This window comes from Ursus maritimus, unplaced genomic scaffold, assembly GCF_017311325.1.
Source record: "Ursus maritimus isolate PB19 unplaced genomic scaffold, ASM1731132v1 scaffold_27, whole genome shotgun sequence".
NCBI lineage: Eukaryota > Metazoa > Chordata > Mammalia > Carnivora > Ursidae > Ursus > Ursus maritimus.
In genome coordinates this window covers 26,482,019-26,494,126 of record NW_024425230.1, presented here as the reverse complement: position 1 = coordinate 26,494,126, position 12,108 = coordinate 26,482,019, and the positions used below count along the sequence as shown (strand labels likewise).

Sequence of the window (12,108 nt, the reverse complement as noted above, 5' to 3'; positions counted from 1 at the left end):
GGCTGTTATCTGTACCAGAGGTCCCACTCTGGCTGAGTGAACAGTCTTCTCAACTGTAAGATGTGATTCCATGGACCCGAGGACCTGCTGAGCCAACCCTTGCATGGAGCTGGACGTCCCTCACGGTTCCCACGAGGCCACCCACCCTGGGATGGGGACCAGATCACCGTGGTTTCTGTTCCCACGGGCCCGAGACTAGCAACAGGGACGGGCAGGACCACAGCTCTTCCTGGAGTCGTGTCGGGGGCGACTAACCTCTCAACATTCACGTAAACATCCTCCAAGAGGGATTTCTGGATGTTTGTAAGTTACGGTGTTTTATTTTCAATCACCACAAAATGTTTTATAGCAAGAAATATGTGATAATACAATTTTCTTTATTAAAAATAATTTACAGCATCAATAACATATACACAATTGTCATCAACTGAACTTTCCTCCAATATATTTTTATACAATACTTAACATTATTGAACTTAAAACTGTTACACTGTTTTGTTGGCTTTAAATAATAGGCAATGATTTATAGTTACTTGAGATACATGGTTTCATAGTCATATATTATATGCAAAATTGATAGAAACATCGGCACTACCACACTTCAGGGGAAAACGCCGAAGTCCGTCTGCTCCCCCTCACGCCTCCAAGTCAACATCCAGGATCTGAGCACCCCTCCTAACCCTAAAGGCAAAGACAAGTGTCTCTTAACCACAGGAAAACGTCAGTCCAAACGCGTCTCCTCCTGTCACCCACCGCGAGGAGGTGAACGCACTCGCCGCGGTCACCGTGTGCCGACAACAGCGCTGGCTGTGGTCCCAGCGGCACGCACTCTTCCCATGGAACCGATAAGGCCGATGCCCCGCCACGCACTGAGCAGTCCAGCCACGGTGACTGTGATGTTGTCTCGTGCGGGAACTGACGACCAGCGTCACCTCGGACGCTTCAGCTGTAAGAACGCAACTCCATGGCTGGACGGACGCCCCTCTGGTCTCATCATACAGGAGAAAGAGCGGGAGGCAGGAAACATGGCAATGGCAGGCGGCATCATTTTGGTAAGATGAAAAAAATGCTGCTGTCGATACTACGTCTAAGTTGTACTCTGAATCACACCACTCGTCTGCTTCTCTCACGTGCCCCCTATCCTTCCTCTTCACAATACTGTGCATCTTTTTAAACACCAGATGACCCACCCAGAGAGAGTCAACAAAGGCGGTAAAACGATGAAAGCAAGAGCTGTCACCGCTGCGCACACAGAGCACTGGGCCAGAGGCAGGAGCGCACGGCGCGCACAGCGGCGCAGAGACTCTCCTCTCCGGCACCGGCCGCGCTCTGTGCTCCACTGGGCGGGAGCGAGAGGCCCGGAGTCTCGACTCTGCTCCTGGAGTCTGAGGTCTGCTTGTCCTGGTGCTGGCCTAGGTAGAGGGAATGCACAGGCTCGGCTCAGAGCGCCCGTCGGCACCGGCCCGGCCGCCTGGCCCGGGTGTTTGTGCTGACGCCCACGCCGTTCGGTGCGGCATGGACGACACGTGTCCCCACGCAAACGGTCTGAGGCAGCCACCTCCCCCAAGCACATAACAGGTATGTAACAACATCTGGCTCGTAAAGTCCCCCTAATTCATGTTTTCACATAAATTAAACACACGCACGGACGGACACACAGGTGTAACAACAGATCAGGAACACAGCATGAAAGTACCATGGAAGATAGTTACGAAAACTGTAAATAAAGAAGGGAAATCACTTTCTCAGACTCCAGTCCATGCGATTGTCTGAACACAGATTCGCAGACTGCTTTCAGAGGACGGGAGATTGTGCGAGTGCTTCTGTGCAAAGCTCTCGGCGGTCTGCACCCCGCGCTCTGGTAGTTCCGGCTAGAAGTGAGCGGAACGCAGTCCTTCTGTGCACCGAGGGCCCAACGAGCCGCAGCAAACCAACTGGGTCAGAGGGGGACCTCCACGTGAAAGAAAACCTCTACAATTAACCTTCTGGCTGCTAAGTTTAATTTCTTAAATTAAAAAATGGCATAGGACTTTCTGGAATTAATTATCCAACCTTTTCCTTAAAAGTCACCAAACGTCTAGTTGACAGAACACTTGCTGTGGTGAACGGACACGTGTGGGGAGAAAGTCGGATCTCCAGACAGCAACGATGTAAGTGTTTTATCCTGATAGTCAGCTTTGGTTAAAACAAAAACGTAATCAATAGAATCATGCATCCCAGGTAAAATAAGGATTCAAAATGACAGAAAACCGATTTTAAATCATTAAGAAATAACTAACATTTAGAAATGCCTAGAGTTGAGCAGCAACCATATAATTTAGGGTGGATAATTTAAAAGTCTAGAGAAAATCATTTTAGCATTTAATGATTAAGTTCTCTTCAGCAACTATAAAAGAGTGTGGAATTTTGGTTAACAATACCTAAAATGATAGGTTATAGGAAGTAACAGTATCACATAAAGTGAGCAAAATGATCGAATCTGGTCGCTAGACTCCCATCTGAGGCTGGCCAGCGGGCACAGGAGCAAATTACTGCACACGATGACAGGTGTACGTTCACTCTTCAGACACGGCATGACCCAAGCCCCACGTCCGCGTGTGGACGTGCCTGGGCCAGATGGGACACGAGGACTGCGTCTGGGGCAGTGTTGAGCCCCCGCGGTCAGACGGACGCTAGGGTGACCCTGGCTTATATTACAAACTATGAACGCCAACCATGTCCGGCCCAGGCCTGGGAGTCCACTTGTAAACCAGATCCCAGCTTCCACAGCAGTCGAATCTGGCTTCTCACACGCGCACCTGCTAGTCGTAAACCAGCAAACAGCAGTACACAGTTTTGTGCGAAACTAAACAATCAACTTCAGGAAGGTACTCATGTAAGAATCTTCAACACAGGTTCAAATTCTGCCTTTATTTACAAAATGGTCTGATAAAATACCCCCGTACTTATAGGCCTTCCCACAGCACACCTCACACGTTGATTTGAGCAATGTTAATAGCACCATTCGTATATTATTTAAAATCAAAAAGATTTCATTTCAGTCACTATGTTGATTCATAATCATTTACACCCATGGTGAGATCGGTGAGCGCACGGGACCGCCTGCAGCTCCAGGGCGAGGATCCCTGGGTCCAGCACAAAAGGCTTTACTCGCAGTTACCAGTTCTGAAAGGGTATCCGTGTGGAGCAGATACTATGAGAATTTTCGTGCCACAAAGTTTAATAATCCTCCATGTTTGTACAACGTTACTTCCACATCGTTTTCAAACGAAGCAATCACGGTGAATACTTTCCCAGTGCTTGTCTTTAAACAAACAGAAACATCTCATGTGAGTGATAAAATCTTCAAGTGCCCCCGGGGTTCAGACCACCTGTCTTCATACCCATGACAACACCTGCCAGACCCTTTGAGACCCTTCTCCCACCCGAAACAGACCACGTCTAACCACGGGCTTCGCAGCGAAGGAGGGAAACGGTACTTTCAGCCCTACTTCTAAGCAGGCTCCACAGCCAGGGCGGAGCCCAACGGAGGGCTCGAACTCACCACCCTGAGATCACGACCTGAGCTGAGATCCAGAGTCTGACACCCCTCCATCCCCATTTCTAAATGACGAGTCCCGTATCACCTACAACAGTAATTAGGTGATGCAGACTCTGACTAGTTAGGGAAGTTACACCCACTCCCCACATCCACTTGGTATTGACTACTCAGCCTGTGTAGCATCTGCTATCCTTCCCTGCGCTCCTCTCAGCGCACACTCCCCTCTGGCCTCTCCTGCGGCCGTGGGCCTGCCTGGATTCTAATCCCATCAGCACAGAAGCAGCGGGAGGCCAGGAAAGGCCGCGGACGCAGGCTCACGGGGAAGCCCGCCTGTCGTCTTGTTCTCTGGACTGAGTATCTAGCGCTCTCCGCTTTTCCTCAGTCTCAGCGGCATTGATACGGCTCCCTAGGACACACGGCCATCTGAAACCCCACGGTATGTTCACTCAACGCTAGTGTGCAACGGGCGGTCATCATTTCTCTTCAGTTGACACCCAGCTGACTACACAGCATGCAGTCACGTATTTGAGAATCGGAGATACCTTTATAGTTAATGTAACTCCAGGAGACAGCTCTTCAGGAAATGTTAAAGAAAACGTTTCTCTGCCGGAGAGGCCCAAGGAATCTGCATTTTCTCCCGGAAGGAACTGAAGTGGAGCTATGCCAATTCCGATCAAATGATCTTTGTGAATTTTTTCATAACTTTCAGCCAAAACAGCCTTCACACCCTGTAACAAATGTGCATTTTATTTCTTCCAATCACGTCTTCAAAGTTGCTTTATTGGACCATTTTCAGGAAAACATGGTTCTCGTAGCCCCTTCTATGAAACTTCTTAAGCCAAGACCACACACTGAACGTCTGTGCTGGATCAAATACCTACAGCGGGTGGTTCTGTGCTTTCAGGCAGCTCCCTACTGCTTTCTACCCGCCCCTGTGCCCTGCAGGGCTGAGTCCATCTCCTCAGGCGGGTCAAAGCCCTGGGGGGGGGGGGCCTAGCTCCAACGAGGTTCAGGAGGGTCTGTGACCCTGGCAGACCCACGTACGCGCTCAGCAGCACTGTCTCGTGGCCTGCCACGCGAACACAGAAACAAAGAAGTACGGCCCACAGCGACAGAGTAAACAGGAGACGTGGATTCTACAAATACTTAGAAGCTAAGTGACCCTGAGCAGACATCGCATGACAAAAACCATCAAGTGAACGTAGAGAGTGACACCAGTAAGGGTTGCGTCCATTTGCAACAACAAAACCCTGTTCTCTGAAGAAAACAAGCCAGAGAGGCTCCAGACCCATGTTTCTCAACTTTCCTTAGTGTCCTCCTTCAGAGCCTTTCCCCGACATTCTCCCCCAGCCACATCTTTCCCCCTGCTGCCCGCCCTACAATTTTAATGCCACACACATAGACCGCGCATCTGTTTAAGTACCGTGTGCACATCTGTACTCCATACATAAAAAGACTGACATGTTCTTACCACCCAGAAATCAATTCTGAGCCCTGTGAGTGCCACTGCCTGACAAGAATGGATGCCCTGGGCCGAGGGGGTGCCAGGCACAGGGGAAATGAGCATTAAGTGCAGGTCTGCACCCCTGGAAGTCCCTGCAGACACAGACACATGGGCTCTTGCAGTCAAACAGGCGGGTTACCATCCGCTCATCTACATACGGCCCATCAACAGACAAGACCCAGCCGACACCCCCAGCCTGGGAGCAGTGTTTCAGTGTCTAACCGAACAGACAGCTTAGGATCAAGGATGAGCAAAGCCTCCAACATAGAAAACAAAGACAAAAATGTCAGAAAAAAGGGAACCTGTACGTGTAATTAATATTCACAACAGGGATAATTAATATCTCAGGCTTATTCCCACAGCTCCTCTGAGTACTTCCGTTCTAAGGCGGAGAAGACTCGAGGAGAATGGAGCGTGCAGGATCAGGACAGCTAGGAGGGCTCTCCTGGCCGGCTGCTCCGAGCATTTGTGAGCGAGCGCCTGGCAGAGAGCAGGACAGCACCTGTCCTGACGACCCTCTCTAGCAGCCCCGCCCCCTGTCCACACTTCAGCAAGGACACGGGTGTGAGATGTGCCTTCCCGGCAGGTGGCCAGGCACCATCACCTCCTACCCCCTGACCCACCTCTGAAGTCTGTGAACCCCCAAAAGAAAAAGTTAAAGTCGGGGGACAAGTAGAACTCTCAGTGGGCACAAAGAATCAGCATTCCAGAGCGTCAGTTTAAGACAAGGGCCTCCTTTCCCTCCACCGGACGGATTCCTTCAAGTAAGACCGATGAAGATTTAATCTAACCCAGACTATTAAAACGCAACAAGATGAGTACAATATATACGATCCCTTAAAAAAACCCACCAATAGGAGTTCCAGATAAGCATAAAAAATCCAAATGAGCAAAGTAAACTCTGACAGGATGTTACTGACAAAAGGAAACATTTAAAACTCCATTTTAAGAAGATAACACTGAAGCATCAGTACCAGCAGATACGGTCCTTTGGCAGCCCAGTCTCTGGAATTTCCGGAGCCATATTTTTTCCCTGCTAAGATGATCAGCGGGACGCCCTCCTTCTGGTACAGCTCCGCAGCCTCAAACACATCCAGCTGTGGAGTGAAGACAAACATGAGTACCCTCAGGACGAGCTCGGGTCCAGGCGGCAGCTGCCCAAATGCTCTGTGCGCAACCTTACCGTCTGTCCTGACGGGAAATGAATTGTTTTGGGAGCTGGTTTCCCAAGGAACTTATTAAACAGCTTGATATTCGCGAACGTGCCTCTCGTCATCACGGCGTCGTTGCCCCTGCGGGCCCCATAGGAGTTGAACTCGCGAGGAGTAAGGCTGCGAGGAAGTCGTGAAGCCGGTTTCATTTCAGACGGAAAACCATCACACGTTACTGAATCATAAAACATACTCAGAAACCCTCTTTTTATGCTGGAAGATTTCAAGCACATACAGTCGTGGAGAAAACAGAACAGCGAATGCCCAGCTGCCCATTTCTTCTAGAATCATCCCTTAGTAGACGATTATGAGGCAAACTCAGGTAACGTATTCTAACTGTATATATCTATGTTTCTCTAAAACACATGAACTCAAAAAACACTATCTTGATATAAAAAAAAATCATAATTTCTTTCTATCAGATAGCCAGTCGCTATTTCAATTCCAGATTCCAAATCTGGAATCAATCATTTCTCCAAGAAGCACTGGATGCCTGTACAGGTTTTCCCACTGTCTGAAGACAGAGCACCCCTAGGAAATCTTTCCCAAGTCGAAACGGCATAAAGGGAAGAGTATCCACCCCTTTCCAGAAATTCACATGGTGCCATTTGGCTTTTACCAAAAACCTACACGCTAGGGTCCTCCTCAGATTTCTTTCAGTACGTGCGAGCATGAGACCGCAGCGCAAGGCGACTTCGCTAGTGGGAGTCCCGACGCCAGGAACGGCGGCAGACACCGTAACCTGGGTGGGGGACGGTGCTCACTGCTGCTGGCCTGGTCACAACACGTGTGACCTTTTAGGGACAAGAAACAACGGAGCATAAGCAACAATCAGCAACCAATGCTGATCAGTTTCTAATCTGGTCTTTTACGTAAAGGCAGTGAGTTTTCTAAACTTGTACGTTTAAGCTTCTTACTTCAGCACACACGTGATGAGGGGTTTATAGGGCCCCCAAAAATCCTGACTGATGAGAACTAAGACATCCGTATTTATAGGTTAGAACCCGTGCAGCGGTTACATATTTGAGAAAAGCGGAGACTTTTGTTGGTGGATGCTAGGTCACAGTTATGACCAAGAGAGAAATAATGACCAAAAAAGTTTTATTTCTCACCACTACAGATAAAAGCCACATGTGTGACAGATTCACTCTCGTCAAGTTCTAGCTACTAGCAGCTTCCACCAAAAGATGTTTTACATTCATACCAAACTATAGTTAACCAGAAAAAAAATTCAAACACAAATTCCACAACAGCACCGATGGGACTGTAAGCAGAGCCAGGCGGCGGCGTGACACGTGCGACCAAGCCACAGGGCACTGAAGCCCTCTCGACGCCAAGTTGTCATGCGAACAGCCCTGGCATCTACGGCCGCACAGGCCGAGGTGCAGAAAATGCTGCCCTAACTCCGTGTCTGCAGTCCTGATAACAGAGCAACTCCACGTTATTAATCATGCAGAAATAACACAAAGTCTTTCTGAGTTTAGAGGTCTAGCTTCCACGTCAATGATGTTTACATCCTCTTCCATTATTCTTGTAAAACTTTAGGCTCAATGGGCAGAAATTCATTGTCTTTTGATTGACGCAGACCAAGCTGAGCCTCGCGCACGCGTGCGTTATAGCCTGCGAGACACACGTTTAAATTCTGCACTCCAACGATAGGAGGAGCCATCAGACTTGACTTTGTAGGTCAAAGAAAGCTGACTTTTCAATAAAGTAGCATTTAAAAAAAAAAGAAAAAGAAAAATCTTGTTTCCAGTTGTTTAGACTACCAAGGGCTCGATTTAAAACAGCAAATTCCATTTCTAAAGTTACAGGCAAAAGCAGGTACAACGGGTACCCCGTTACTGCAGAAGTCAGATCCAGCAGTGATCAGACCTCCCCTGTGACGACGGCAGCCTGCGCAGCCCAACCCCGAACGATACCAGGTGCGGGCGCACCCTGTCGAAAATCTGGGTAGAACTTCTGACTCGCCTTCTGCGACCAGAACCCTTACCCAAAACATAAAGTCAACTAACACCTATTCTGTGTCATACGTGTTACGTCCTCTACTCCTCCAAGTCAGCCAGAGAACAGAAAGTGCTGAGAACATCCCAAGATGAAGAAAGACACTCACAGTCCTGGGCGGTGTTCGTCAAAACAAATGTGAGTGTAAGTGGGTCGCGCTGCTCCAGGGTCAAACGCATGTACTGGGCAGGGAACATGACCAGGAGGAGCCTCTGAATCCAGGAGGAAGGGGACACTCACGCGTCTCGGGGCCGCGCACCTACCCTCTGTTTGTCAAGTACTTGGCAGCGGCACTGCTCCTGGCGATGCTCCCAGCGGGCGATATGTGGTCTGTGGTGACCGAGTCGCCCAGATACAGGAGGACGTGCGCATTTTCAATGGGCTGCAGGGCAACCGGCTCTTTGGTCTAAAAAGTAGAAAGAGTGAAAAGCGTTTACCCTTCGTGAGGTTTTTTTAGTTCATAACCACCTTGAAAAGATCAAAGAGTAAAACCGTACTTACAAGCTTATCAAAAAATGAAGGACATCTGATATACGTGGACTTTAAGTCCCACGGAAACAGTACTGAATCCGGTGCTTCTAGGGAATTCCAGCGCTTATTTCCCATCTAAATGTCAGTTTGGTTGATGAACAAAGAAAAGATAAAATGGAGTGAGAAAAAAAGAGGCTTATGAAAATGTTCAACAGAATTAAAAAGTACTTATGTTAGTTAGAAAGCCCCAGAATAAGGCCTTCTTCATTGGGAAAGGAAGCTAAGATGGCACATTCTAGAACATCACGACATTTTTGGACAGAATAAAGATTTCCTTATTAAACTCCAGTACACTAGATTTTCATGAATACCCTGAGATTAAGTTTTACATAAACTGAACACAAAAGACTTTAAGGAAGCCACTAAAAAGGTCAAGGGTTTTTAGAAAAAGCGACCCATGTAGTTAAACAGAGGCCGTGTCGTGGGGATGCACTGCTCACCTGCAAGAGCACGGCTGAGAGAAAACCCTCTGCCGCTGTCAGTGCGCGTGTCCCCCACAGGGTCCTCCCTCCACCCCACGAGAAGTCTCACCACGGTTCCGCACCGCCACCACGGCCAGTGGTCCGCACCACAGCCACCTCGCACACGGGACTGCTCCAACCCACCGGCCCGACTGTGTGTGTCCTTCTTTTTATTTAAATTTAATTTTTTAAATTTTATTTTAAATCGACTCCATGCTCAACATGCGGCTTGAACTCACGACGCTGAGATGAAGAAACCCACACGCTGACTGCATGGGCCGGGTGCCCCTGCTCTGTCCTTCCTGTCCAGCCCTTCCCTACCACATCCTCCACACGGACACAGAGCGGTCCTCCTGAGGCTAACACTCCTGTTCACAACCTCGCGAAGGCTCCCGTCACTTCCTTCGAGACTCCACGTTAATCACGGCCTAAAGCCTCCTCTGTCATCTCGATCCCCGCGTCTCCCCAACACCGTTTCCCGCCACGTTCCCTCACTTCCTGTGGGCCGGTCACCCTGGCACCCGCATCAAGGGTCCCTCCGTGACGCCTTTACACGTCCGCCCTGCCCGGAAAGTTCTGCTCTTGGTCCAAACGTACGGAAACGTCTTCACTCCTGAAAAGCTGCTCAGGACACACCGTGGTTTTGACCGCTCTACGTACACCGACTCCTCAGACTGGGGTCAGCCGCCTCTCTTCCTGCTCTGCAGTCTCCGTGGCACCTACCACTTCTTAATTACTGTGTGATTTACCTCACGATTCTGTTTACGGTTCACTATCCGCCTCTCCCCACGAGAATTTCACATTTTGTTCATGGATATATTCCAGAACATAAGAGTGCCTGGCACACAGTAGGCGCTCAATAAATATCTTGTTCAGTGAATACCTCTGCTACCCTTTTATTTATATTCTCATTTTTTTACACTGTGAATATATGTATGTTTGTGGGCGCACAAAACCCCTCTGAAAAGACGTGTCAGCAAGTGACGTGCCTGAGGCCCCTGAGGAGGCGAGGCAGGCGGCCGGGGCAAGAGGGAAACTCCATGCTTGCCCTTCTTCTGAACTCTGAACCATCTGAATGGAAACAACAAACGGGCCGTTCCTATGAATTCTGCCCATATTCAGGTTGCTTGCTACCCCTTTCTAGTAAGTAAGATCCGTTTTAATACTCTAAGCTATTCTCCTAGACATTACAGATTCCAAATGCAAAATGATTATCGCTTATTAAAAACTGTATGTTCAAAATAATGTGATTTTAATTTTTATTAAATTCAGAAAGACACATGAAATAAACACTGCTATTTGTTAAACTACTGAAGAAACAAGTGAGCCTCTTACCTCCATTTTCTCTTTCAGCGCTTTAAACATGGACAGTACGACACGCTCTTCCTCCATCTGATGGACCTCCTCTCGGCTGGGCCAGATGTCCTGCAGGTAAATGCTCTTGCCGGTAGCGTCAGTGCCTGGAGAGAACATTGTACCATCAGTTAGTATAAAAAAGTAACTCCCTCCAGGAGCACCTGGGTGGCTTAGGTGGTTGAGCGTCAACTCCTCATTTCGGCTCAGGGGTCCTGGGATCGAGCCCTGCGTCAGGCTCCATGCCCAGTGGGGAGTCTTTTCTCCCTTCCCCTCTCTTAAATAAATAAATCTTTAAAAAAAAAAAAAAAAAAGTAATTCCCTCAAGGCATTCGTATCTTTTCAAAAATCTATCCCAGAAACCAAGTAAATCACCGAACACCAGACTGCTTCAAGCATAAGCAGCTAAAAACACTACGCACTTGTACATTTTATATTCTTCATAGGAATACAGAAATGAGTAACTGCATGATAAGATTTCCTGAAATAATTCGTAGAGTAGACGGTCTAAGAAGCATTTCAGAAATACAACTTCTGGAGCAAAAAGCTTGTGCTGGTATGTGTGTATAATAAAGGAAAGCTACCTAAAGGCTCTGTCTGGAAGTCTATATTCACCGTGCCCGCTATGGCGTAAGCCACCACCAAGGGTGGGGAGGCAAGGTAATTGGCACGAACACAATCACAAAGACGACCTTCAAAATTTTTGTTTCCAGATAAAACTCCACAAGTAACCAAATCACCCTGAAAAAAAAATACACACAAACATATAATCAAGAGATGGTACAAATTCGGATAATCATATATAAGCAATCTCAAATATTATATGTCTGATGGCAAGATAACCAAAAAGCATACTAGCAATTATCAGATACAGAACTGTCCAATCCTCTGAATAAACCAATTCACAACATTATTAAGGGATTATTTCAAGGATCTAAAAATGATTCTTTCAATCATTTTAAGATTCCTGTCTTCCCAAGAGGTGGAAGGACTACAGAAATACAAATACATCGATATATATTTCTACCATTTAACAGAATATATGGTTAAGAAAACCCCTTACCTGTTTGACTGCATTTAAAACTGCTTCTGATAAGGGTGCTGTATTTCCCACACACGTTGAACATCCGTAGCCAACTACTTCGAATCTGCATTTGGAAAAACACACGTGATTGAACGGGACGTCGTAATGTTAGTCAAGACAGGGCCGGCCTCGTCTCTCACTGCCATCCCTGCAAGGAGCGGCCTGAGCGCACATAGCCCCAACACGCGGATCAACCCTCATTGGTCTGTCTGTCTGACCGTCAGGCGTGATGTCGGTACTGAACGCAAGAACTCTGACAGAGCAACGCCGAGTTAGATGTGGTTACCTAAATCCGACACAAAACCTGCACGCTGCACAGGGCAGTTCCCCAAATACAGCTTGTCAGGGCTGCAAGATGACCGTTCAGAAAACGGATACGGGGCTTCTATCCAGGGTTTCACCTGACGGCGACGGTGGAG

General features: G+C 48.0%; 1 protein-coding gene across 1 annotated transcript in view; it reads right to left on the bottom strand.

Annotated features, from left to right (window-relative positions):
- Positions 1 to 2,891: 2,891 nt before the first annotated feature.
- IREB2 (iron responsive element binding protein 2) overlaps positions 2,892 to 12,108 on the bottom strand; it is a 42,464-nt gene continuing 33,247 nt past the window's right edge. Inside the window, exons 14-22 of the mRNA XM_040642921.1 lie at positions 11,669 to 11,753; positions 11,190 to 11,346; positions 10,588 to 10,712; positions 8,762 to 8,866; positions 8,524 to 8,666; positions 6,229 to 6,376; positions 6,020 to 6,142; positions 4,084 to 4,269; positions 2,892 to 3,304 (exon numbers count right to left, since the gene is read on the bottom strand). Of these exons, the coding sequence (XP_040498855.1) occupies positions 3,194 to 3,304; positions 4,084 to 4,269; positions 6,020 to 6,142; positions 6,229 to 6,376; positions 8,524 to 8,666; positions 8,762 to 8,866; positions 10,588 to 10,712; positions 11,190 to 11,346; positions 11,669 to 11,753 (1,183 nt within the window). The 3' untranslated portion in view covers positions 2,892 to 3,193. The remainder of the gene's footprint in view (positions 3,305 to 4,083; positions 4,270 to 6,019; positions 6,143 to 6,228; positions 6,377 to 8,523; positions 8,667 to 8,761; positions 8,867 to 10,587; positions 10,713 to 11,189; positions 11,347 to 11,668; positions 11,754 to 12,108) is intronic.